General features: G+C 38.7%; 2 protein-coding genes and 1 non-coding gene across 3 annotated transcripts; all 3 read right to left on the reverse strand.

The window, feature by feature from the left end:
- Positions 1-16,109: 16,109 nt before the first annotated feature.
- Positions 16,110-17,313, reverse strand: NTL (NTF2-like protein). Its single transcript, XM_086669191.1, has 2 exons — positions 16,830-17,313; positions 16,110-16,332 (listed from the first exon to the last, which is right to left on the reverse strand). Exons 1-2 carry the CDS (start codon positions 17,130-17,132, stop codon positions 16,258-16,260), a joined length of 378 nt encoding a protein of 125 aa, XP_086525317.1. The 5' UTR covers positions 17,133-17,313; the 3' UTR covers positions 16,110-16,257.
- A 336-nt stretch (positions 17,314-17,649) lies between these two features.
- On the reverse strand, positions 17,650-17,729 carry TRNAL-UAG (transfer RNA leucine (anticodon UAG)). Its single transcript has one exon. It is a non-coding gene; the product is annotated as a tRNA-Leu (tRNA).
- A 2,602-nt stretch (positions 17,730-20,331) lies between these two features.
- LOC147549596 (protein translation factor SUI1 homolog 1-like) lies at positions 20,332-23,163 on the reverse strand. Its single transcript, XM_086669889.1, has 3 exons — positions 22,921-23,163; positions 20,473-20,526; positions 20,332-20,376 (listed from the first exon to the last, which is right to left on the reverse strand). Exons 1-3 carry the CDS (start codon positions 23,161-23,163, stop codon positions 20,332-20,334), a joined length of 342 nt encoding a protein of 113 aa, XP_086526015.1.
- Positions 23,164-23,491: the final 328 nt, after the last annotated feature.

A 23,491-nucleotide genomic window follows, 5' to 3' on the forward strand; every position in this document is an offset into this window, starting at 1 on the left:
TTCAATCTTGAAAGAGATACATATTTTGCTCTGACAATATAAATACTGACCCAAACATAGTGCATTCTTTTCAAAAAATATTCAAGTGCTTTAGAAGATTTTGTACGATTTGAAAGGTTAATTCTTTAGGTCTAGATAGTGTTTGGCTATAATTTCTAGGTTTCCAACTTGGAGTACATGATATAGGTTTAGGGTCTTTAACTTTGGATATAGATTATTGGTTATTCCTCAAAATAATGGAAGGGACTTTCCGAAAAGGGAGAGTTTACTTGTAATTTTCTGTAATTGAAAAAGATATAATCGATGGAACTTTAAAAAGCAAAAAACTTGAATAATAAATCGATGAATCATTAAAGGGGGATTAAGTTTGAATTTAAGGTTGAAAAAATATTGATTAGAAGTAGGGTTATTTGAAATTAAAAAATATATAAACACTAAGGAATCCGAGTACTATTACGGTAAAAATTAGAAATAAGTTCAAGGATGTATTTCCAAAATCTATACCTCTAATTCCTTCCCGCCCATTTGGCCAATTTATACGTTATTGAGTTCTGGCAATGTAAGAGAATTGAATGCAAGTTAATTTCAGATATAATTTCTTTGATTAGCTGAATGTGGATTTCCGGTTGCCATTGAATTGGTTGCTTTGAACTTTTTAGTTGTTGAATGAGACTTAAGTTATCACTTTCAATTATGACGTGCGTAATTATCTTAACTATTAACTAATGGTAAGTTTGGATGCAGGATTGCTAAGTAAGATTCATACCAAAAATGAGATTAGGTAGGAATCAAGATTTTTTGGTTTGTTTGGCTACCAAGACTCCTAAGGAACCCTAAGTCCAAAATTTGTGTTGGACCTATATCCCACTCTACCCCCCAAGATTTGCTGGGATTTTGCATTAGTAAACCCGAATTTCAAACTAAAAATCAAACAAAAGAAATACTTTTTGAAAAAACAAATTTTTTTTCTCGAAAAAAGTTGATTTCCCGAAAACGGTTCACTAGAACAGTTTGTTTTCTAATTCGTATTTTTGAGAAACTTTTTCCTTTTTCTCTAAGATCGTTTTATTTCGGAAAACTTTTTTTCCCAAAACTGCTTTTCTTCATAAAACCAATTATTTTTCCTGATTTTTTTTTTCACAAACAGTTTTTCCAAAAGTCGTTTACTTTTTGAGAAAACGTTTTTTTTTTCCGAAATCGTTTTACAGTTTCCTCGAAAAAAGGCAGTTTCCTCGAAAAAAGGCAGTTTCCTCGAAAAAAGGCAGTTTACTCAGAAAAAAATTTGTGGGAAAAAACTGTTTTCGTGGGGAAAAACTGTTTTCGTGGGAAAGAAAAGGTTTTCGTAGAAAAAACGGTTTCCTTGAAAAAACGTTTATGTGGAAAAACAGTTCTCGTAGAAAAAAATCGTTTTCATGATAAATAAAGCTTTCCCGAAAAAACAATTTTTAGAAAGAGATAAGTTTTCGGAGAGATAAAGAACTGTTTTACAAATGAAATTTTCGGAAAAAGACATCGGTTTTTCGAAATAACAAGTTTTGAAAATAAATTGAAGATGCGTTTAAAAATAAATAAATCATATAGTTGTAAATCTTAAGATTCTTACTAATTACGAAACAAACCCAAAAGATTAATTTGGACTCATGAATTCGTGAATTCATGATTCTTTCGGCCAAACACAACATAACTGTAAAATTAAAAAAGACAAAAAAAGAATCTGGAAGGCTCGATGTGATTGTTGCTTTCAACAAAAGATTTCATCCGCCACTGAAGTCATACATCTAATCCTATCCTTTCCATTTAACATGAACAGGACACCAAAGAAAGGCAATAAGAGCAAATTACATAGATGGATTCCTCCTAAACGATCTTATGTGAAAATAAACACGGATGCATTCTATACTAACACCAATGAATTGATAGGAATGAGTGAATTCACGACCATAATGCACAATTTGTCATTGCTGTAGCCAGCACAGGTAGAGCACGAACAGCAGAGGAAAGTGAAGCTAAAGCAATATTACTAGGTATTCAATAGGCAGGTATAAACAATTTCAAGTACCTTCAAGTAGAAAATCCAATGGCAACTAAGATGCACATTCTGAGTGTTCAACAATTACTTGCTCAATTCCTCGGCTTCAAATTTACCTCCATCGATCGAATATATAATTCGACAGCGGATAGATTAGCCAAATGGACGAGAACGGAGAAAAATGATCGCACTTTTACTGTTATTCCTCAGTTTCTTTCTCAACATTATTGTAATATCTCTTTGATTTATTAATGAAGTTACCTTGCAATAAAAAAAAACTAAAAAAAGACTCTTTACCATTTGTGGATGGCCCTAATATTTGGTGTGATGCTATCTCAACAAACATTTTGGATTTGGGTGGCACTCTTCTGTCCAAACTCCATACCATATGTATGTTTTTTTTTTTTTTTTTTTTTTGTTGAGGGGAAAGACAGAAAAGAAAATTACAACTTCAAATCATAAATCATGCTAGCCTTCGAGTTCCACTTCCGGTTGACCTCATGTTTTCTTCCCCACTTAGCAAGCGTGTCGGCTAAAATATTGTTTTTCCTCGGACTATAGCTGAATTGGATTATTTCAAAGTTGCTGCAAAGAGCGTTGAGATACTTTATATGCCGCTTAGATTGCCAGCTGATGGTTACGGTGCTGTCTTGGATGTGCTGGATCAGACTATTATTGTCACTTTCCACAATAATGCGGGTTATAGCCAGATCCTTAGCCCATTGCACAGCCCTCAATAATGCAATAGTCTCGCATTCTTCTGCCGTTTGACCCCTGATGGTTTCAGCCAAAGCGCTTATGAAGTCTCCTTTCGAGTCGTGAATAATGCATCCTATTCCTGCCGTGTCTGTGTAAGTTGTGAAGGAGGCGTCGACGTTTATTTTGAAGAAATCTTTCGGAGGTGGTTGCCATAGCTGCTGAGCAGCTTTTTGTTTTGGAGTGTGACCCTCTTGGATGCTAGTAACATAGCTTTGAATCTTTCTTATTACTATAGAAGGAGTGCTATCCGTTCTACCGAAGCACTTATCACATCTAGCTTTCCATAGAAACCACATAATTTTTCCGAAGAGGGATATGGAGTTATCTTCGAGGGAAGGCCAACATTTTATCCAATCCAGAACCGAGGTAAAACCGTCGGTTCTCACGTTGAAGTGGAACCAGACAACTCTGGCCAAGTTGCAATGCAGTAGAGCATGGATCATAGTTTCTCGTTCCTCACAAAATACGCAGTTGTAGTGGTTGCCAATATATCTTCCGATTTTGTCTTTGACAGGCAGACTATTGGTGCAGCACTTCCAAAGGAATAGTTTTATTCTGGGGATGGTTTGTATGTTCCAAATAAACGACCAGTCTATTGTGGCTGCATCCCTGTTTTCATTGATAAGGTAATTGTACATAGACTTAGTAGTGAATTTACCTGAGTTGGTCAGCGGCCAAATCCTGGTGTCCTCTGAAGACGGATGGAGATTAATGCTTAAAATAGCTTTGCCTATATCCTCATTAAAATTCTGCCGAATCAAGTTATAGTTCCAGGCATTGTCCGTAATCAATTGGTTAACCGTAGTCAATTGGCAGTTGTTATGGTTTGGAGTGGGAGGTTTATGGTTGGGTATCCAGTAGTCGTTCCAGATATTTACCTTAGTACCATTGTTGACATCCCAGAACGTAAGAGTGACTACTTTGGTGAGGGGGTTGGCCAATGATTTCCAGAACCACGAATGAGTTTGTTTAGGAGGAGCAGGTTTGGGTGTTTTCGGAAAATATTTAGCCTTGAGCAGTTGAACCCAGGGAGCATCAGGAGTGTTGAGCAGCCGCCACCCAAGTTTACAGAGGAGAGTTTCATTATCAAGGAGAGGCTTCCGAAGGCCAAGCCCGCCAGATTTTTTGGGGGTGCAGATGGTATCCCACTTGATGGTGTGAATGGATTTCTTTTTTCCCCACCAGAAAGACCTTTGAATAGTCTCTGTGCGATTACTGACGCCTTTCGGAATGGCGAAGCATTGCATCTGATATCGGGGAACCGCCGCTGTGATAGTCGAGATAACTACCGTGCGGCCAGCTTGTGAGAGGAGGTTAGTCTGCCACTTTGAGAGCTTGTGTTGTATCTGATCAATGAGAGACTCAAAAGCCTGCAGTTTTTTTGCACCGATAAAAAGTTTTGTGCCCAAATATTTATCAAGTGAAGAGGCCTGATGCACTTTTAAAGATTTAGTGATCAAGCGTTTAAATTTGGGGTGGGTATTTTTGGAGAAAAAGATAGTGGATTTGCTGTAATTGATGATTTGTCCCGATTCCGACCCAAATAATGTAAGGATATTGATGAGGTTGGTGATGTTGTCAAGGGTGTTGCGGCCAAAGATGATGCAGTCATCAGCAAATAACAGATGGTTGATAGTGAAGGAGGAGCGAGGGATAGAAAAGCCAATAAAGGGATGAGGGCTATCCGGGGAGTCCAGTAGCCGGCTAAGGCCTTCCATAGCCAAGGCAAACAGAAAAGGTGAAATGGGGTCTCCTTGTCTTAAACCTCGAGATACATTAAAAGATGGACCCGGTCTCCCATTGATGAGTACAGCCATAGAAGAAGAGGCAATGCAGGAGTGTATCATCTTGATCCAATGGTGATCATATCCGAGGCTAGTCATGATGTCCTCCAGATAGTTCCATTCTACCCGATCAAAAGCTTTAGACATATCAAGCTTGAGACCGAAAAACCCTTTCGAGCCTCGTTTATTTTTGAAGGAGTGAGCAATTTCCTGGCTAATGATAATGTTGTCTGTGATTTGGCGGCCTGGGACATAAGCCGCTTGGAAAGGGGAAATTATATCGGGCAGGGTGAATTTCAAACGGTTAGCCAAGATCTTGGTGATTATTTTGTACGTGGTGTTCAGCAGACTAATGGGCCTGAAATCTGTAGTTGATTGAGGAGATTTGGTTTTGGGGAGGAGACATAAGTGGGTGTGGTTGGTGGAGGGCGGAAGAGCTGAAGACTGAAAAAAGGTTCTCACCATCTGGGTCACATCCTCCTGCACCGTTTCCCAGTTGGAATGGTAGAAGTGAGGGGGGTAGCCATCAGGGCCGGGGGCAGCCTCAGGTTTAAGAGAAAAAGTAGCTTTTCGGATTTCCTCATCATTAGGCACCGCTACCAGGATTGAGTTCTGAGAGATGGAGATTTGCTTAGTGAACAAGGTTTTGATAACACTAGGGGTGGTTGTAGTTTTGGAGGTGGATATTTTCTGCAGGTTAGAGGTGAATATGTTGTATATCTCATTAGTATCGGAACACCACGAGTTGTCTTCTCTTCGGATGGTCGTGATAGTGTTTTTCCGGTTTCTGGTGATGGCTTTGGCATGGAAAAATTTGGTGTTTCTGTCGCCAAGCTGGACATGAGCTACTCTGGATTTCTCCTTCCAGATACTTTCTTGGAAATTGTAGGCTTCTTCCAGTTGGGACAGAAGAATATGGAGTGTTTCCTGGTTATGAGCGGATTGGATGATTGATGTAAGGTTTTTGATATTTTCCTCGACATGCCCAAAGACCCGTTTATTCCACTGAGACAATTTAATGGCTAGATGATTGAGTTTTTGTTGAATCAGGAACTGGTTTTCACTCCAATGTTCCCGAATGAAGTTTTTACAATCTGGGTGTGACATCCAGGTTCTCATGAATTTGAAAGGTTTTCTACCTACGACAGAGGGAGGGTTGGTGGATAGGAAAATAGGCAAATGGTCCGAACCCACCCCTTGAAGATGAGTGATCTTGGAATGAGGGTAATGTTGAAGCCATAGCAAATTGGCCAGTGATCTGTCGAGGCGCTCCTGAATCAGATTTCCTCGAAATTGACGATTGGACCAGGTGTAGGGAGAGCCATTGAATCCTAAATCATGAAGGCCTAGGTTGTGAATAATGGAAGAGATTTGTTTAGCTTTTGATGGTAAGGGTTTGGGAGGGCCACTTTTCTCTGTAGGGTGCATGATGGTATTTAGATCGCCGATAACAAGCCACGGTGTAGGGGAGGAGGGAGAGCAATTTTGAAGAGTATCCCAGGATTTTAGCTTATCTTTGTTGTATGGACAACCATAGAAACAGGTAATCAGAACATTTTCCGAGGTCTCAGAAAGTTTCAGGGTCGCGTGGATAATGTTCTGGGATGCATGGAGCACAGTGATGTTAAGGTTTGGGTTCCAAAAGAGGGCTAGTCCTCCACATTTGTTTATAGGTTCCACGTAGAACCGCTGGTAAAGTTTATGAAGGTTGAGGAGCTTATCAATGTTCATATTTAAGCTTTTCGTTTCAGAGAGGAATACAAGGTCAGGGGAGTGGTCCTTTATCATGGTCCAGAGGTGTTTTCTGTTAAGGTAATTGCCGCAACCTCTTACATTCCACGAGAGGATAGAAATCGGGTCAATTGTGGTCGGGTTCATTGGGGCGAAGAAAGTAAAGACTGGCAAAGGGGAAGAAGACAGAGCGCTCGAGACCGAAGAAAGAGTAAAGGAACAAGGGAAACAAGAACAAAACCAGACAAAAGCCTAAATAACTAACACAGCCCAAGAACTAACACAAAAAGAAACAGCCCCTAACCGGGGGCGACAACAGAACAGCAAAAACAAAGCAAGCTGGCCAGTTAGGATGCCCCCCACTGAATAAAGGCACCTCCCTCGAACACCAGGCCACCAAACAGGCAGGGCCAAAGAGCACAAAAGGTGATGAGGGCACCAACACACAAACCCAACAAGGGCAACCACCTACTAAGGCCCAGAACAAGAAAGAAAAACACAAACAACTAAGAAGCTAATAAAAGACCAAAGAAAACACAAGGACAGAGTAGACTAGGCCGGTGGACTAGAGGTCCCTTCCTCTCCATGAGCAGACAAAATGTTGAGACTTTGGTATAGGACGTGAGACTCCTCGAGCATGTGGTTGGCCTCTTCCTCCGCAATCAAACGAGCACGAAGTGGTGGGGACTGTGGGGAATCCTCAGAGGAACTGATGGACAAGTGAGACGAGCTAGCTCTAGCCCTCTTGCCAGTAGTGGTAATCCTAAGACTAGTATGGTTGTGGGCTTGGACAGGGGATGGTGGGGGGGCTCTAAGAACTGGTTCTTCAGACACAAAGTCCTGGTGGTCTTCTTCCACATCTTCCATTGGTTCATAGCTTGAATCGTCATCACCATCGGAATTTGGAATGGGAGCTACCTCTGGGCAGTGGCCAAGAGGGTGTTCGATAATTCGACAACTCTGGCAAATGGCTCCTGGAAACTTCTGGTAGCTGATGTTGATGTTGCACTCTCGGTCCGCAAAGAATAGGTTAATGACTGCAAGTTGTGGTGTTCTCACATCATACATAAAATGTACTTTGATCACCTTGTTATTGATAAACCCCAAACTTCTCGGTTTCAACTCAATTATTTTACCCATTCTTTCGAAAATGACATCCAAAGCTTCCCTGTTTTGGATGGCTAGAGGGAGCTTGTACAGGGTACACCACATAGGTTCGAAGAAGAGGTCATCAACAGCTTCTTCAAGTGGTAGTTGAACTTGTTTAAGAACTAGTAATCGACCCCTCAATATCCATGGTCTTCCTGCGTTGATGGTGTTGAGGACAAAAAGACTCTTAGGTTTAATAATGAAAGTGTTAATAGGACCCTCCACTGATGAGTAGAAGCAATCCCGAAAGAAGACAGTAAGTGGGTACAACATTCGTCGGAGTTGGACCAATGATGCCTCTTCCGGACAGCACCATCGAGCCACAAAACCTTCGGATGTCTCTTGGAGTTCATGGTTGATTGATGGTTTTTGATAACGGAGGGAGAGGTGTCCTCTAGGGGAGATCGCAAAGTGAGTTGCCATGAAATAGGTAGTGGGTATTGGAAAGAAGACAGGAAGGTTGAGGAAGAAGGGTAAGAGAGAGGTATTTGAGTGTGGTGAGGCTGAAGCAGAGCTGGTAGGGTTATATATGGAGAGAAACCAGAGGAACCAGGTGAGGACGTCACTACTAAAAACAGCATGCATGCTCATGGATTGGTTGGGACCAACCACCTACCTGTCTACTCGTCGGACAAGACGATTGACATCCCGGAGGGATAGGGGCGACTCAAAAGAAAGAGAGAGAAAACTAAAAAATGAAACGACCAGAGAGACTCACCAATCAAATTAAAACAGAAGAGAAATCCAAGAAGAGACAAAGAAGAGGAAAAGTTTTTGAGAGGATTTACCTGGATTGTAATTTTATGCGTGAGTGGGGAAAGATCTCGGGGTAGCTGCTGGCCTTCCTTGAATGGCACCTCGAGCTGATGTTCCACCAACGGCCGCCTCTACCTTAGTGGACTGGTGAAGATTGCATGCAGGTAATAATGGTGAAACTTAAATGAAGAGCAATCCCAATTGGTTGAAAAACTAATCAGCCAACAGAGTAGTTATGATTAACTACTGTCTTGATGAGAGGAAGTAATTAAGGAGCTGATTCCCAAAGCTGTTGGCGTGAAGAAATGGGAGATTAGGGTTTTGGAGGGGAGTAGTGGTGCGGCTGCGAGTGGAAAGGGAAGAGGAAGGGCTGACGTCACACTCGGACCTTCTCTCACCTCAAAAAACTCTCCCACCGGGCAGGCCCATACCATATGTATGTGGTTATTCAAATATTTGATTTTGTGGAACCCATTTTCTTGTTATTTATGATGGTTGGTATCACGTCTTGTATGTTCTAGATTGAATCGAAATCCAATTTTTCCGATCCAATGGTTCAAATCAACATGTAGCTATTAGGGGCAGAGTTGTTTTAAGCCATTGATTATAAATCTAAATAGGTAGGTTGGATAGGGAAATAATGTATGTCAAAAAGATCATAGATGTGATTTGTTAATTTAAAGACAGAAATATCCTGATTTACATGTATCAGATTTGTTTGTTGTTATGATTTGATTAGCATGACTAAATCTAGATTAGGGAACCATTAGGCTTGAAATTTAAGGTTAAACTCTCTTCTTTTTTTTTCTCTCTCTCTCTCTATAGATACATTTGACATTATACTCCAGTGCATCTAAAAGTCAAGAACAGTTGTCAGGTACTTAAAAGACTGAAAATGTCTTTGTTAAACAAGATTATCTTATCACTAATTAAACAGTTGTCCAACAAGATGATGTTTATTTTGTTTTGGCTTATATGGTGACTTATTATATGTATATCTAAATGTGATAAGTGAATTGTTCCCATATTATTCATTATGACAAGTTTAAATTATCCCAAAATCACATAACATACCGACAAATTGAAACGGTTGATATAATCGTTCATATCCCAAAGGACGATGGCTATTTGGGCCATTTGTTTTTAGAAATGGCAGAATAAATCATTACGACTTGACAATGGGCAAATAAAAGTAGAGATAAAATTACTTAAAAGACAATAACTATAAGAAAATAATGTTTATATCTTAACTTAATATTCTTCCAAACTTTCTATCGTTTTTTAATTTTTGAACGTTCTTTTAAAAAAAAAAAAAATCTTCTTTTTTGTCTGATTCTTTTTGTTATTTTTTAACTATTTCTTTGTAAATAGTTTTTTTTATTTAATGAAACATAATTTGACTTTATATAGTCTTAATCACTTTCCTAGAAGTTTCGAGCTCAGCCGTAGCTATTAGAATAAAAAAGAATTCTTATTATTTGAGACAAAGGGAGCGTCCATGACGTAGATGGAGACCCTCATTGAATTGGTCTTAAGAATATACATGAAACAATCTATAACTCCTTTGAATTATATAATAATCAACCTTGAATTTTAGTTAGGAGGCCTTAATTTTGATTAACTAAAGAACTTTGATTGTTAGGTGATCACTTTTTTGTCAAAATAGATTAAAAGCATTAAGCATATATGCTAAACTACTATCTTAAATTATTAGTTTGAAATGTAATTGTAAACTAAAATGTTTTTTTTTTCTTTAGCCTAACAAAATTAAACCAAAAGTTAATAAAAAAGTACTATACCATAAAAGACAATCATGAAAATAAGCTCACAATTCAAAACATGAAAGTTTGATTAACAAACAAATATATACTTGGGGAATTTAGTCAAATTAATCTTCCCTTTCCAAATTTTCTTTGGTAAAATTTTTGTTCATCTCTAACTCTTTGCGACATCTTCCGATCTTGGTGGTTTTGTAATAACTTGAACACGTGAATGTATGTCCACCTAATGTGAGTGCAAATGGATTAACAACGCATTAATGTATGTCCACCTAACGTGAGTGCAAATGGATTAACAAGGCATTAAGTTAAATACATGAATTTTACACATCATACAAATATACAATTGAAAGATGCGTGCATTTTATTAGATGTTATAACAAAATATATTAAAAGATGTACATGCAAGGGCGGAATCGGGATTTTCAGCTAATTCAGACTAGCCTAAAATTATTTAGAAACTAAAATTTTCATTTCTAGTGTATACATGCTGACAAGTAGAATTCTAAAAGTAACTTTTTGCCGAATTTTTCTATCATCATTATCTCATATATCTTAAGTTTTCAATCCAAACAAGGATGTATGATAAAGATCTATACCTCGAACCGTCGATTGACTTGCTTTCAGTCTTCCTCGAGGTTTAGTCTTCCTACTTATTGTAGATTGAAAACTGAGTTCTTCCTCTTTGATTTAGTTCTTCTGAGGGATATATCCTTTCGGTCCGAAGGAGATGTCATTTCGAAGGAGTGTCCTTCGACCAAGATGACAATGAGCTCAACTTTTCAGATAGGATAATGATGACTTTATCCAGAAGATCATCTAGTCTGGTCGAAGTAGGAGTCGTAATGCTTAGCCAGAAGCCAACTACGATCGTCGAATCACTTCGGTGATTCGCGACTAACATTGACTGAATCCTACAACGGGTTACACCAAAGAGTGATGGTTTGATCGGAGAGATAAAACTAGAGGGACGGGATTAAACGGTTGAATTAGATCCGAGTCCGAAAGGGAGGTCCAGATCAAGCTAAAGGGCCCGACCATATTATGGTCAGCTGGAGTAATGGACCGGTCTGGCCAAGCCCACTAAAAGGACTGCCCTGGCCGACCACATAAAGAAGAGTCCCAGATGGGACAGAACTCCCGTCTGGAAATCCCATTCAGAATAGGATTCCGAGTTTTATCTTTTCTGGAGTTCTTATTCAGATCATAATTGGAATATGATTCTAACTTTAGGATTACCTATATAAGGACCATTATAGAGCAGAAAAGGTGTGAAATTTTCTCAAGTGAAAATCTATCTCTACAACGTCAAACAGAGAAAGAGATTTTAGAGAAAAACTCTCACTCTATCTATCTACTAAAAGAAGAAGAGTTCTTCGTCTCAACCTCTCGATAAGGTTTAAGCTAACTCTGAAGGCGGGATATCACGTCGATTGGTCGGGCGTCTCAAGTAGAGGAGTTGCAATTTAGAGATGTCATCTTCGTGATAAAGCATCGGATTTAGTTTAAGGGAAAGCGATTCAGGTAAATCTTTATCCCGTTCTAGTTCATCTTTAGTTCTTGCATGTTATCCTGAAAACTAGTGTTAACGTATTATACTTCTGAGATTCCGCTTAGAACACTAGGTGACACCGAAACCCAACATCTTCTTCTTTGGTTTAGTCTTCCTCCTTAAGTTTTCATATATCTTAAATTTTCAATAAGTTGATCGAACAAGCTAGGGTTATTCATGTTCAAAACTTAGCCTTCCTCCTCATAGATTGAAAACTTACCACTCCAACCAGGGGTTTGAGGTTTAGTCTTCCTCCTTAAGTTTTCAGTCCAAAACAATGATTTACACAAGTTTGACTTGCTTTTTTCAAGGATGTATGATAAAGATCTATAGAAATGTTTGACAGTTCTACATGTTCTTTGCGAATTCTCTATCATACCACATTGAAAACATTGTTGATTCTTCACTTCAGAATGTCACCTTATTCTCTTAATTTTGTTGAATATACTGCATATATCTATTACCAGAATCAATTATTTTCCCGTTGGCTTCACTCTCGTAGTCGCGATCGTGTCTCGGATAACAATTACCACCGTCTCAGTAACCTTTATCGTGATCATTACTGCAACCACACCCTTCAAGATTTTTGATCTGATCATTGGCAACCACGACGTTCATTTTGATTCTGCCCACGACTCCAAGTATAGACAAATCTAGTATAAGTTTCAGAAAAATTAAAATATCTCACTGGACAAGCTTCGAAATTTTGAGTAAAATTTTATCATTATGTTTTGTCACGAGCACACTCGTAATCAGTTTAGAGTGAAATTTAAAATCTTTGTTAAAATTTTTATTAAATTTTTATTATTATGTATTCTGAAATAGTTTAGAAATCCTGTAGTTGATGGGCCTAAAAGGTTACCCTAAAAGGTCTCCACCCGCAAGTATACGGGCGTCAAGTAATAACCCGGTAAGACCGGGATCGATCCACGAAGATAGGAAGGTAATACGAATATCGAGAAAGTCTAACCCACCGGTTTAAGTGTCAGTCACTAACTCAGACTAAAAACGAAAAGATAATAAGTTGGGTTTTTGGATTGATTTCAAATAAATAAACAAATAAGACTAACTAAACTAAAGGTGAGAGATTCGGGAAGAGTCGAGCAAGAATCGAATGAGAGGGATACTTCGATCCACAAAGTCGATAGTGACTATTACAAATAATCAATAAGCATGAAAAGTTAGTTAACTTCACCCATTTACTTGGATTGGTCAACGAACTCTTTGTATAACTCAGATTCTAGTCCATGAACGGTCTAAAAACCCGGAAGATTTCATCATTAAAACTCATTTGTCACATCAAAACATGTATCACGAGTATCCGAATACAAAAGTTAGCTAGACATGGCGATACAAATAATAAATGGGAAGAAAATAAAGAAAGACATGAGTTAAGGTGAGAATCTCCCTATTCCGATGAGGCGCAAGGCTAAGATCGACGGGAAATATAAGTGTTCAAGTGCTATCGATCTCCCTGTAACAGACTGCAGGGGTCCCCTTAACAGTGTATAATAGGTGTCCTCTCAGCAGAACTTGACCTCCCCTTATCAGCCAGTATCATCTTCTTCCTTCAACAAAATCCACCATTAAATCTAGCTTCAAGCTTTCTCTCACTAGAAATTGGCAACAACCAAATCTCAAATAAATCACAACCAAACACAAGGCAAACACAAAGAGATGGAGACAACAAATTCCCAAGTAAAACCCTAGGTTTTCCGACCAAAGGAATGGCCGGAATAACCCTTGAAGATCTCGGCCAAGAGATCAAAAGCCCGGCCAAATAGTTAATGTTCTGTCCCGAGTTGCCCGTTGCTGATCACTAGCCGCCGGTATCTGTCCCGAGCTGAAGATGATGTCCCGAGTTGTTGCTGCCGTATCCTCTAATCCCGAGCTGGTGTTCTTGCTGTTCCGGTGCCCTAACTTGTTGTTAAAGAAGAAACCCGAGCTGCTTCTGTTCTTCAAGTTCCCGAGTGGCTGCCGAAGACTTCAAAAACCAAGCTGCTCTCGTCCTTTGAATGGTGATACACGAGCTGCTTCTTGCCGCAGACGAGTTGTTCTTCCTTTCTACTTGTCTCTTCTCGGCTGTTCCGGTCAGTTGATGTGCTGGCCAAGTTTGGCCGGCAACTCTCTTCCCTTCTCCCTCTCTCTCCTTTCTCCTCCTAAACCCTAAACTCTGATCCAAGAAGATGAAGTCTGGCCCTCTATTCTTTTATCTCAAAAAAAACCCCAAAAAGACCAGCCCTTGACTTGCTTAGCCTAACTTTGACTTGGGCTTGTAAAGATGAGTGCCCTTAAATTTTCTCATTTGGTCTTCTTCCTTGGGCTTTTGGGCCTGACTTTGAGTCTTATTACAAACCAAAGGGGTGCCTTCAAATGTGTCTCTACTTCCTCTAATTTTCAGAAAGACAAAAATGACCTTCGACTTCTTTCTTACATAACTTTCCCATCCGAACTCCGATTCAACTTCCGTCTTCACCGTCGGACTCACCATTGGCTCCACTTGCCACTTAACCTCTGATCTCTGCCAAAATTACCAAAATACCCCTGGTCTCTCTTTCCTTCCGGTCTCTTCCACATGAGATAAAAAAGTGATAAATGCTCCGTTTTATTCCGAATGAAGGGTCAAACTCCAAATAAGGTACCTACCAAGAAAAATTTATAAATAGTTAGAAATAAAACACGAAAAGAGCTAACTCATCGAAGTTAAGCGATCCAAATGTGGCATTTTAACGCCACATCAGTAGTCTTAGGTGTAACCAGTCATTTTGTGTTTTTAGTAGAATAACCTTCTTCAAATGACCGTATCTACTTTTTAAACGTTTCCATATTACAAATGGATCCCTTTCATTTAGAAAATTCTGCCTTAAGTTCTTCACAAATATGATGTCGGATCACAACAAGGATCATTGAGCATTTGTAAAAAAGTTTATTATTTCTCTCGCAAATTGATTTGTCTTGTTGTCTGGCCTCCATCGGGCTATTATTTCGAGCTTTCAAGTAATATAGTTATTTCACGATAAGTCGGAGAGCTGTAAATTTAATATTTGTTAGTTTTGACATATTAAAGTTGAAAGCACGCGTTACCTGTGAACTTTTGATAGTTTTCTTGAATTGAACGGGATCTCGATTGTTATTAGGGACTATCGTACTGATAAAACGTTCTATAATTTTGTCTATCATATCCGTAATATCATTTGTATAACGAAGACAGACAGAGATGTAACAACTAAGTGGCTACCAAGTTATTATGATCTCTTATATTATTGAGTTAATTCTTATATGGCCCCCTACTTTGTGACCAGCTTCCTTTATGGCCCCCTTTTTTTTCGTAAATTCAAATATGGCCCCCTATTTTCATGGAAATGTCCTAACTACCCTTCCTTTAAATTTTTTTTCAAAATAAAATAAAAAAAAACAAACATAATTCCACCTCACTTCCCTCTCCACCACTTATCTCTCTCTCCACCTCACCTCTCTTTCCCAATCATCTTTCTCTCTCTCCAACTCACCTTTTTCTCTCTCCACCTCTCCTCTCTCTCTCTCACCACCTCACTCTATCTCTCTCCACCTCACTCTATCTTCTCCGATGAAGGTCGCCGGCCGGAAAATTTTTCGGCCGGCGACCTTCAACTAATTTTTTTTTTTTATCTCTCATCTCCCTCTCTCTCTAAAAACTCCGGCGAAGGGGGTTCCCTTCGCCGGAATTTTTAGAGAGAGAGGGAGATGAGAGATAAAAAAAAAAAATATATATTTTTTTTTTTAGGTTGAAGGTCGCCGGCCGGAAAATTTTCCGGCCGGCGACCTTCATCGGAGAAGATAGAGTGAGGTGGAGAGAGATAGAGTGAGGTGGAGAGAGAGAGAGAGGAGAGGTGGAGAGAGAAAAAGGTGAGTTGGAGAGAGAGAAAGATGATTGGAAAAGAGAGGTGAGGTGGAGAGAGATAAGTGGTGGAGAGGGAAGTGAGGTGGAATTATGTTTGTTTTTTTATATTTTATTTTGAAAAAAGATTTAAATGAAGGGTAGTTAAGACATTTCCATGAAAATAAGGGGTAATATTTGAATTTACGAAAACAAGGGGGCCATAAAGGAAGCTGGTCACAAAGTAGGGGGCCATATAGGAATTAACTCTATATTATTACTAACTTGCAATTAAAAGTGCACTTAAAAAGAGTATATGGGTAATGACACATGAAAGCTCAAAACCCAAAGGGAGATTTTATAGGGCCTCCCTATTTTTGTTAAAAGGCCCCCTCAATAATTATTTCTCAAGTGAAATGGTTCACGGAGAGGCCTTTTAACAAAAATGGAGAGGCCCTATAAAACTTCCCAAACCCAAATGAACCCACAAACTTATTGCATGTGGGGAATGGAGTAAATTTAGGTGTGATGGTACTTCCCAAACCCAAATGAACCCACAAACTTATTGCATGTGGGGAATGGAGTAAATTTAGGTGTGATGGTTTGTGCTAGGCACCTCATGCTATGCTAGACACCTCCTGAGCTTCATGTCTAAATAATCTAAGTTAATTTTCAAATCGTGATAGAATCTTCAACAATTAAAAAAAAAAAATCGTGATAGAGAAAACCACATCTTCACTATTTACAACACTTTTATTACTTTTGGCACTTGTCACTGTTATAGCCCAAAACATAAACAAAAGTAATAATAGTGTCACAATGTATTTATTAATGTTACAAGAGTGAAAAACCAAGCAACTACTTTAACCATAATTGAGGCGAAATATATCATTCTGGACGAAAAAACTCCCCTCGGACGTTGGGATCAAGTGGAACATCTGCATAAATAACCACAAACACAACGGAATTATTGTAATTTAAGCTATCACACTTAGTTACCAAAACACTTTGTACTGAATTAGGAAAGTGAAGTTCAATTCGATCGAGTGATAACATGCAGTTTTGCCAAAATACTACTTGGTTATGTATACCACTATACCGCAGGGAATTTTGACTAGGAGGACTCGAGTGAGGCAGGAGTCCGTCTCACTACTGGGGTCCAAATTAACAAATTACATAGCTTGGGTTCCGAAATTAAAGGTGAGCGACATGACATATATAGGTCCTTTCATTCTACATTTTTCTACAGTGCGACAAATGTTTAGGTTAGGTTGATTGGTGCTCTACCAAGTGTTCTAGGTTCCCTTTTCTTCGTACTCCTCCCCCAAATCTATGTCGCGTTACTAACCTTTGGATCTGAACAACTGTTTCATAATTTTGTTAGTGAAACAATCCAACGGCTCATATTTGAGAATCTATGGGAGTAAAAATATACCTGGCTAAACTTTAGATGATGCTCTTCCCCGGATAATTGAAGATTTCCACTTACAAAGACAAGAATTCCACCAGTTAAGGGAGAAGGTTGACAATCAATGGTTGTAATGAAGTGGTGACATTGATCGAACGGTAATTGAATTATTTTGTTAGCTATATTTTCACAACCTTGTATTGTTTCTCCTTCAAAACTTAACAATGATGTGGGTTGGTAAAGAAATGAAAGAGATGATCGATTTGTATCAAACAAGTTATAATAATGATTTACAAATGCTCTTCCAACCGATTCAACTTCTCCTTCCATAATTCTCTCTATAAATTTTTGTTTCCGCTACAAGTAAAAGAAGCTAAAGATAGACCTCAACTCGAAGTTGAAAGATGGAGAAATATAAGCAGAGGCAAACTTGACACAAAATACACCTCTTTTAAATTTTGTGCACTATTTTGGAAGTACTAAAGAAAACAAAAAGGAAAATTCACTTTGAAAAAAAGAATAAAGTTGTACAAAGACATAAGTTTTATCAGAGAATTTATGGATATCTTGAAAGTATAATAAAAAATACATAAAATGTCGAGAGAAAGATGTCGCGTACTAGGGACGCTGAAAGAGGATCTAATTCGTGTTTTAGTGCTTTCTTCACTTATTCAACCCAAAGTTGGAGAACATTTTCTTTTATCTCAATAAACATTTTGGTATCTATTCTTCTTTTTCACTTTTTCATAATAAAAAAATGAAATCTAAAGGTGGGATTGGAAAAACAGAGTGAGTTATCTCCTGCATGTATGTACATAGTAACAAAATGAATATAAAAACCTAAAAATGACAGCTGTGGGATTTGAACCCACGCCCTTTCGGACCAGAGCCTAAATCTGGCGCCTTAGACCACTCGGCCAAACTGTCTGTTGTTGTGCTGGAACAATCGCTCATGTAATCATACCGAGATTTTACTGACTTGCAAGAGAAAAGAGATAAACGAGAATCCTGAAGCCTTTAGAAACCGGGTTTATCGCTCATGACCCCTAATGGGTTTATTGCTGAGGTTCGCAAAATAAGAGCCGAACATGACTTGAACCTACCACATACATAGACGAGCTAAAACCCAAACAAAACCTGTAGCTGGCTACAGCTAGGTTAACATGTCGTCCTGCAGAAGTCATACTTGACTTGAACATGCTAGATGTCGAAGAAGCTCAAACTCGACGCTAGTATCTCCAAAATGACTAAGGTGAGGTTAACAGTTTTGTCCCGTAGACGAGAGTCATACATACTCGAACATCCCAGACGTCGAAGAAGCTCAAACAAGAAGGCAGTGTCTCCGGACGAAGTTACATCTCTTTTTTGCAGGCGAGGGACATACTGGATCGAACATGCCATTAATTGTCGAAAGGTCCAAAAAGAACGAAATGTGCGTTTCGCCCTGAAAATTTACAACCTATGTCATCTTCTTACAATAAAAGCATGGAGAAACTCATGTAACTTTCTTCTACTATAATTAAACCCGTTGAGATTGAGTTTATAAAAGTTGATGGATTTTGAACCTAATGAACCTTAAAACAGAATAACACCAAACCCCCAACTAGGGGCGGAATTATGTGGCTGGCCTCTAGATGTTAAAGCTTTTTTTTTTTTGTTGTTGAAATCTCTAGATATTATAGTTTTTTTTTGGAAACCACGCGAAATCATATTTCATTCATAAGTGATACAATTACAGATTTACATGCATATAATTGATTATTCCTCTCGGTCAGCAACATGAAAGTTACGTAAGTAAATTCTCAGAACTTCGAATGTAAACTACCTCATGAAGTGAGAGAAATTGACTAGACACTGACGAAAAGAAGAAGGATGAAAAATGACATCCTAAAGATCAAAGATGAAAAGAGACCCTGAAGATCACAAAAAAAAAAAACTAAGACTAAACTACTCCAGCCGATTGAGCCACCGCCGCCAATACCAGGAAAGTCGCCGCCGACACTGAAGAACTGCCAATTTATTGTACTAAGTATATAGAAAACTAATAATTCTTCCTTCTCCCTTGGTCCGCAACACCACCACCGCCATGAAACAACCCAACACACCACTTAAAACAACCCACAGGACCCACCATCGCCATCATAACCCTCAACCTCTTCTCCACCACAACACCACCACCATCACTAAACACCAACACCCGACACCACCACTGCCACCGAACCCTCCACTAGAACAAACCACCATCGCTAAAACACCACCGCCCACACAAAGACAACAAAACCCGCCACCACCACCATCAAAACCCTCTTGTTTCCAATTCCCCACGCTACAACCACCACACCACCACTGAACTACAACTCGACCGCCATTCACCATTAAAACACATTTGTATTCTTCACTTCTCCACACCACCACCACCACCATCGCCGACAAACAGAAACCGCCACTAAACACCACTTAGCACACCACCAGATCCAGACACCAACACCACCTCTAATCACACCCAAACAACAAGATCATGTCATTAAAGCAGAACACTCCACCACCATATCCTAACCCCATCATCACTGCCACTAAAACACCACCGGATCTGAAACCCAACATCCCCGCTCAATCTACCGCCACAGCCAGATCTAATCAACGATTAAAGAGAGAAAGAGGGAAAGAAATGAAGAAGGAAAGCATAAAAGAGGAAAACCGGCAAAGGGTCCCTTCGCCACCCTTCGCCGGAAAATTCGATCTCGAACTCTCTCTCTCTCTCTAGGTATAAACAGTATGATAACCAATCTCTTGCTTAGGTGTAGTAATGATAACCAATCTCTTGCTTAGTTTACACCCTTCAGAATTCTCTTTTAATGAACTAGTGTTGGATTAATGAATCAACTTTCAAAAAGAAATTTGTTTTAAACTCGGCCGAGGATAATTCCAAAACCTTACCTATTTTGTAATTCAGTAATTCGTCAAATGAAATGAAGTCCCAATGTATGATAGTTCACAAAAATCTATCTCTATTCCAAGTATTTGCCTATGGTTTCGTCAGTTTGTAAATTTAAGTCCAGAATTTTGTTCGTTTTAACTTGTTTAGTTATAAACTAAGATAAATGTAAAAATCACAATAAAAGAAAAGGTTATAATGTTTGGCTAAAAATCGACTTCCACTGTATCTTTTTTTTTTGTCAAAATCCACCACCTATTATTTACAGCAGCGCATCCATCCGAAGTTACCTAGTGAAAGGGAGTGTGTGGGACGCCAAATCACTATCAATGGGTGCCTTTCAAACTTCCCTACACTAAAAGATGAACAATAACATGGGTGTAATTTGTTTATTCTCAATAAGTATTGATAATAGGAGTTCAGAACATCCGATTGTCATCTTCAACACATTACATAAGCAACAAAGGCAAACTTGAACTAAAAAGATGCTGAGTTTTATACCCAATTACTATGCTGTTTCTGTTACTACAACTACTATGCTATATTTGTTTCAAATTCCCTCACAACTTCAAACACTAACCAGACTAGAGCAGCTTAAAAACCATGAATCTTGATGCTTTCTTTCTTCACAATCCCAGCCTGTTCATCAATAATCAAAACCCACAAATTAATTATTAATCGTAACTATCATTTCAGGAAAAATATGAATTTAATCGATTGAACTAGAATTTTTACCGAAACAAGGAAGGTTGATACATTCTTTCGTTGATCACCTTGGAGTTGAATGACCTACACCCATCCACGATTTCAATCAAGAACAAACGAACTAATGTGGCGAATAACAATTTAGCATTCACTCAATTACCTGGTGATGTAGACGCAGCGGAATAATTAAAGAACAATAAAATAAACTACGAATAATTAAAGAAAACTGTAAGAACCGATAAAATAAACTTAAATTCTTAATAACTTCAATGGTTTTTCTCTTCAAGGTGAATAATAACATAGACTAGATCTCCTTTTATAAGATAATAAACCTTCCTAGATAGACTTAAACTAGGATTCCTAAAATAATAAACTACGCAAACATAGAAACTTTAAAAATAAAGAAATATCAAATTAAAGTAACTTCTCCTATACTAAATAAACTACTATTATAACCAAATAGGATGTGGGCACGCGTGGACGTGGGCCCACACGTTTATGCGCCTGCATCAGCACCCTGTTCCCCAGAAGGTTCGTCCCGAACCGATTTCGATGAAGAAAACAAGTTGATGCACCCGCAGACGATGAACTTTGTCATGGCGATCCGTAATTCCCACTTCGAACGAAGTGTGCACTGGAATGGAAGGATACTAATGTGCAAGTAATCGTCAACCTCGTACCCAAACTCAAATGCCAATGATTCTCGCAAAATTAACCTTAGTGAATAAATAATGTTCATGTCGCCATCTTCCCACGGTAGGCTCAACCACTTAATCTTCAAGAAAGTGTGAAGTACTATGAGCAAGTGTGAAGTAAGAGTAATTGTAACAAATTTCCAAAATACTTCATCAATAGCCAAAGTATAAGCATAACCATCGCTAACTAAGATATCGATATGGAACCATGTAGTGTAGATATGCCACGCAAAATTGACTTTTCCAAGCTCATCTTCATGTAGTTTATGTACTCTAACGTGATCAATACCTGGAGCCCACTGTTTGTTTTCTTCAATTGATATGTGAAACCTAGATGGAAGTTGTTCAATTGGTATGTGATCTTTGACCATTGAGTATAGGTTCATTGTAAGAATTGGGAAATTGATCCTCTTTTTCTTAATTGTTTGAAGAAAATTTTGTAGGAAGAGATTTGATAGAGAAAGCGGCGATGTGGGACATAATTGATTCGGAAAATTCTAGGTTGTTCTTCTTGTTCCTCTTTTTCTTAATTGTTTCTCTTGTTGTTCTTCTTCTTGGTTATGATGGGTTTTGACAATTGCTTTTTGTTCTTCTTTTCCTTCACTAAATTCTGGGTTTTGATTACTTGGGTGTGTTGATAACTGAGTTTCAACTTGAGGAGAAGATTCAAAATTTTCTGACAAAAGTGTTGGGGATATGGAAGATTCCAAATTTTCTGGTAGAAGTGTTGGGGATATGGAATAGTAAGGAGAGGTTTGTTGTGTTGGTGATGGTGGTGGTGTCGGTAGAGATGAGGGTTCGGGGTTGCGGTTTTGGTGGTGGGTTTCGAGTGGAATGGTGCTTGGTGAATAATATTGCCGAGGAGTTTGAAAGGGGTATGGTTGGGTTATACTTGGGTTGGTAGTAGAGTGGTGGGAGAACGATTCGGGTTGGTTTGATGTTTGTTGGTTGTTGAAGGAAAAAGGTGGTGTGGTTGGAATGGTTGTAGGGTTTATGTATATTAATGGGAAAACCGGTGAGAGTGGTGATGTAGGGTTGATGTGAATCGGTGGGAGGAATGTGGTCGGGCATGGGTTAGTGATAGGTTGACCAAATAGGGGAATTGAAATTGGTGTTGGGGTTGGGAGTGGTTGTGGTGATGATGTTTGAATAGAAGTAATAGATGAAGGAGTGGTGGTAGAAGAGGGAGACTTACATATGCCTTCGATTTGTTTAGATAACTTCATGATGGAATCATTGACTTGATCGAATTTTTCCATATTTTCCTTCTTGTAATTCTCGAAAGCTTCTTCCAATTTTGTAACCGAGGATAACTTCTTGTTGATGTTGTCCCATTCGGAGGCAAAAGTTGGTGTCTTCTCTTTGATGTTGTAGTAGGAACGGTAGGATTAACCATTGTGATTGGTTAAAAAAAAAATGGCTCTGAATACCACTTGATGTAGACGCAGCGGAATAATTAAAGAACAATAAAATAAACTACGAATAATTAAAGAAAACTGTAAGAAACGATAAAATAAACTTAAATTCTTAATAACTTCAATGGTTTTTCTCTTCAAGGTGAATAATAACATAGACTAGATCTCCTTTTATAAGATAATAAACCTTCCTAGATAGACTCAAACTAGGATTCCTAAAATAATAAACTACTCAAACATAGAAACTTTAAAAATAAAGAAATATCAAATTAAAGTAACTTCTCCTATACTAAATAAACTACTATTATAACCAAATAGGATGTGGGCACGCGTGGACGTGGGCCCACACGTTTATGCGCCTGCATCACCTGGCCTAGCTCTGGGTCCTGGACGACAGTTCCATTGCAGCAAAATTCCTTCTTGAGGTCTTTGAGGATCTTGTTATAACTAAATTCCTTCTTCACTCCTTGAACCGTTGTCAGGCTTTTCCTACCGTTCCTCTGCTGTATACGCACATGAACATACTCTTTTGTTCCAGCACCAGAGTCCTCATCATTTGCATCAGCGAATGGGTCGAAGGCAGAAGGAATTTGGGTGTCGAGTTCAGACATGAACCTTGGTTGTTGGATTTGACTAAAATGCGTAGCCTTCTTTTTTTCTAGCTTCAGATCTAAGACGGATTAAAGAAAGCAATCCGTTTCTCCATACAAGAAAGGGAGAATTACTGAAACCCCCCAACTCTGATAATGGCTTTACTGAAACCCCCCACTTTAATTAGTAATTACTGAAACCCCCCAACTCCGTTTGATTTAACTTTGATATTTTCAATATTACTTTTTTACCCTCTTACGTTTTACCCCCAGTTCTGATAATGCGTTTACTAAAACCCCCTACTTTTATTTATAATTACTGAAACCCCCCACTTTAATTAGTAATTAC

The sequence above is a fragment of the Eschscholzia californica genome, unplaced genomic scaffold (genome assembly GCF_041429995.1).
Source record: "Eschscholzia californica isolate CP2 unplaced genomic scaffold, dmEscCali1.0.p SCAF_3, whole genome shotgun sequence".
In the NCBI taxonomy this organism is placed as follows: domain Eukaryota; kingdom Viridiplantae; phylum Streptophyta; class Magnoliopsida; order Ranunculales; family Papaveraceae; genus Eschscholzia; species Eschscholzia californica.

What these genes read in the sequence shown, in the direction of transcription:
- NTL (XM_086669191.1), bottom strand. Translation starts at nt 17,132, where the DNA reads ATGGAAGGAGAAGTTGAATCGGTTGGAAGAGCATTTGTAAATCATTAT. An exon ending in ATCATCTAAAGTTTAGCCAG is followed by an intron (nt 16,333 to 16,829) that starts GTATATTTTTAC and finishes TTATTTATGCAG; the next exon opens with ATGTTCCACTTGATCCCAAC.
- LOC147549596 (XM_086669889.1), bottom strand. Translation starts at nt 23,163, where the DNA reads ATGTCTGAACTCGACACCCAAATTCCTTCTGCCTTCGACCCATTCGCT. An exon ending in AGGACCCAGAGCTAGGCCAG is followed by an intron (nt 20,527 to 22,920) that starts GTGATGCAGGCG and finishes GGATGGGTGTAG; the next exon opens with GTCATTCAACTCCAAGGTGA. An exon ending in TATCAACCTTCCTTGTTTCG is followed by an intron (nt 20,377 to 20,472) that starts GTAAAAATTCTA and finishes ATTGATGAACAG; the next exon opens with GCTGGGATTGTGAAGAAAGA.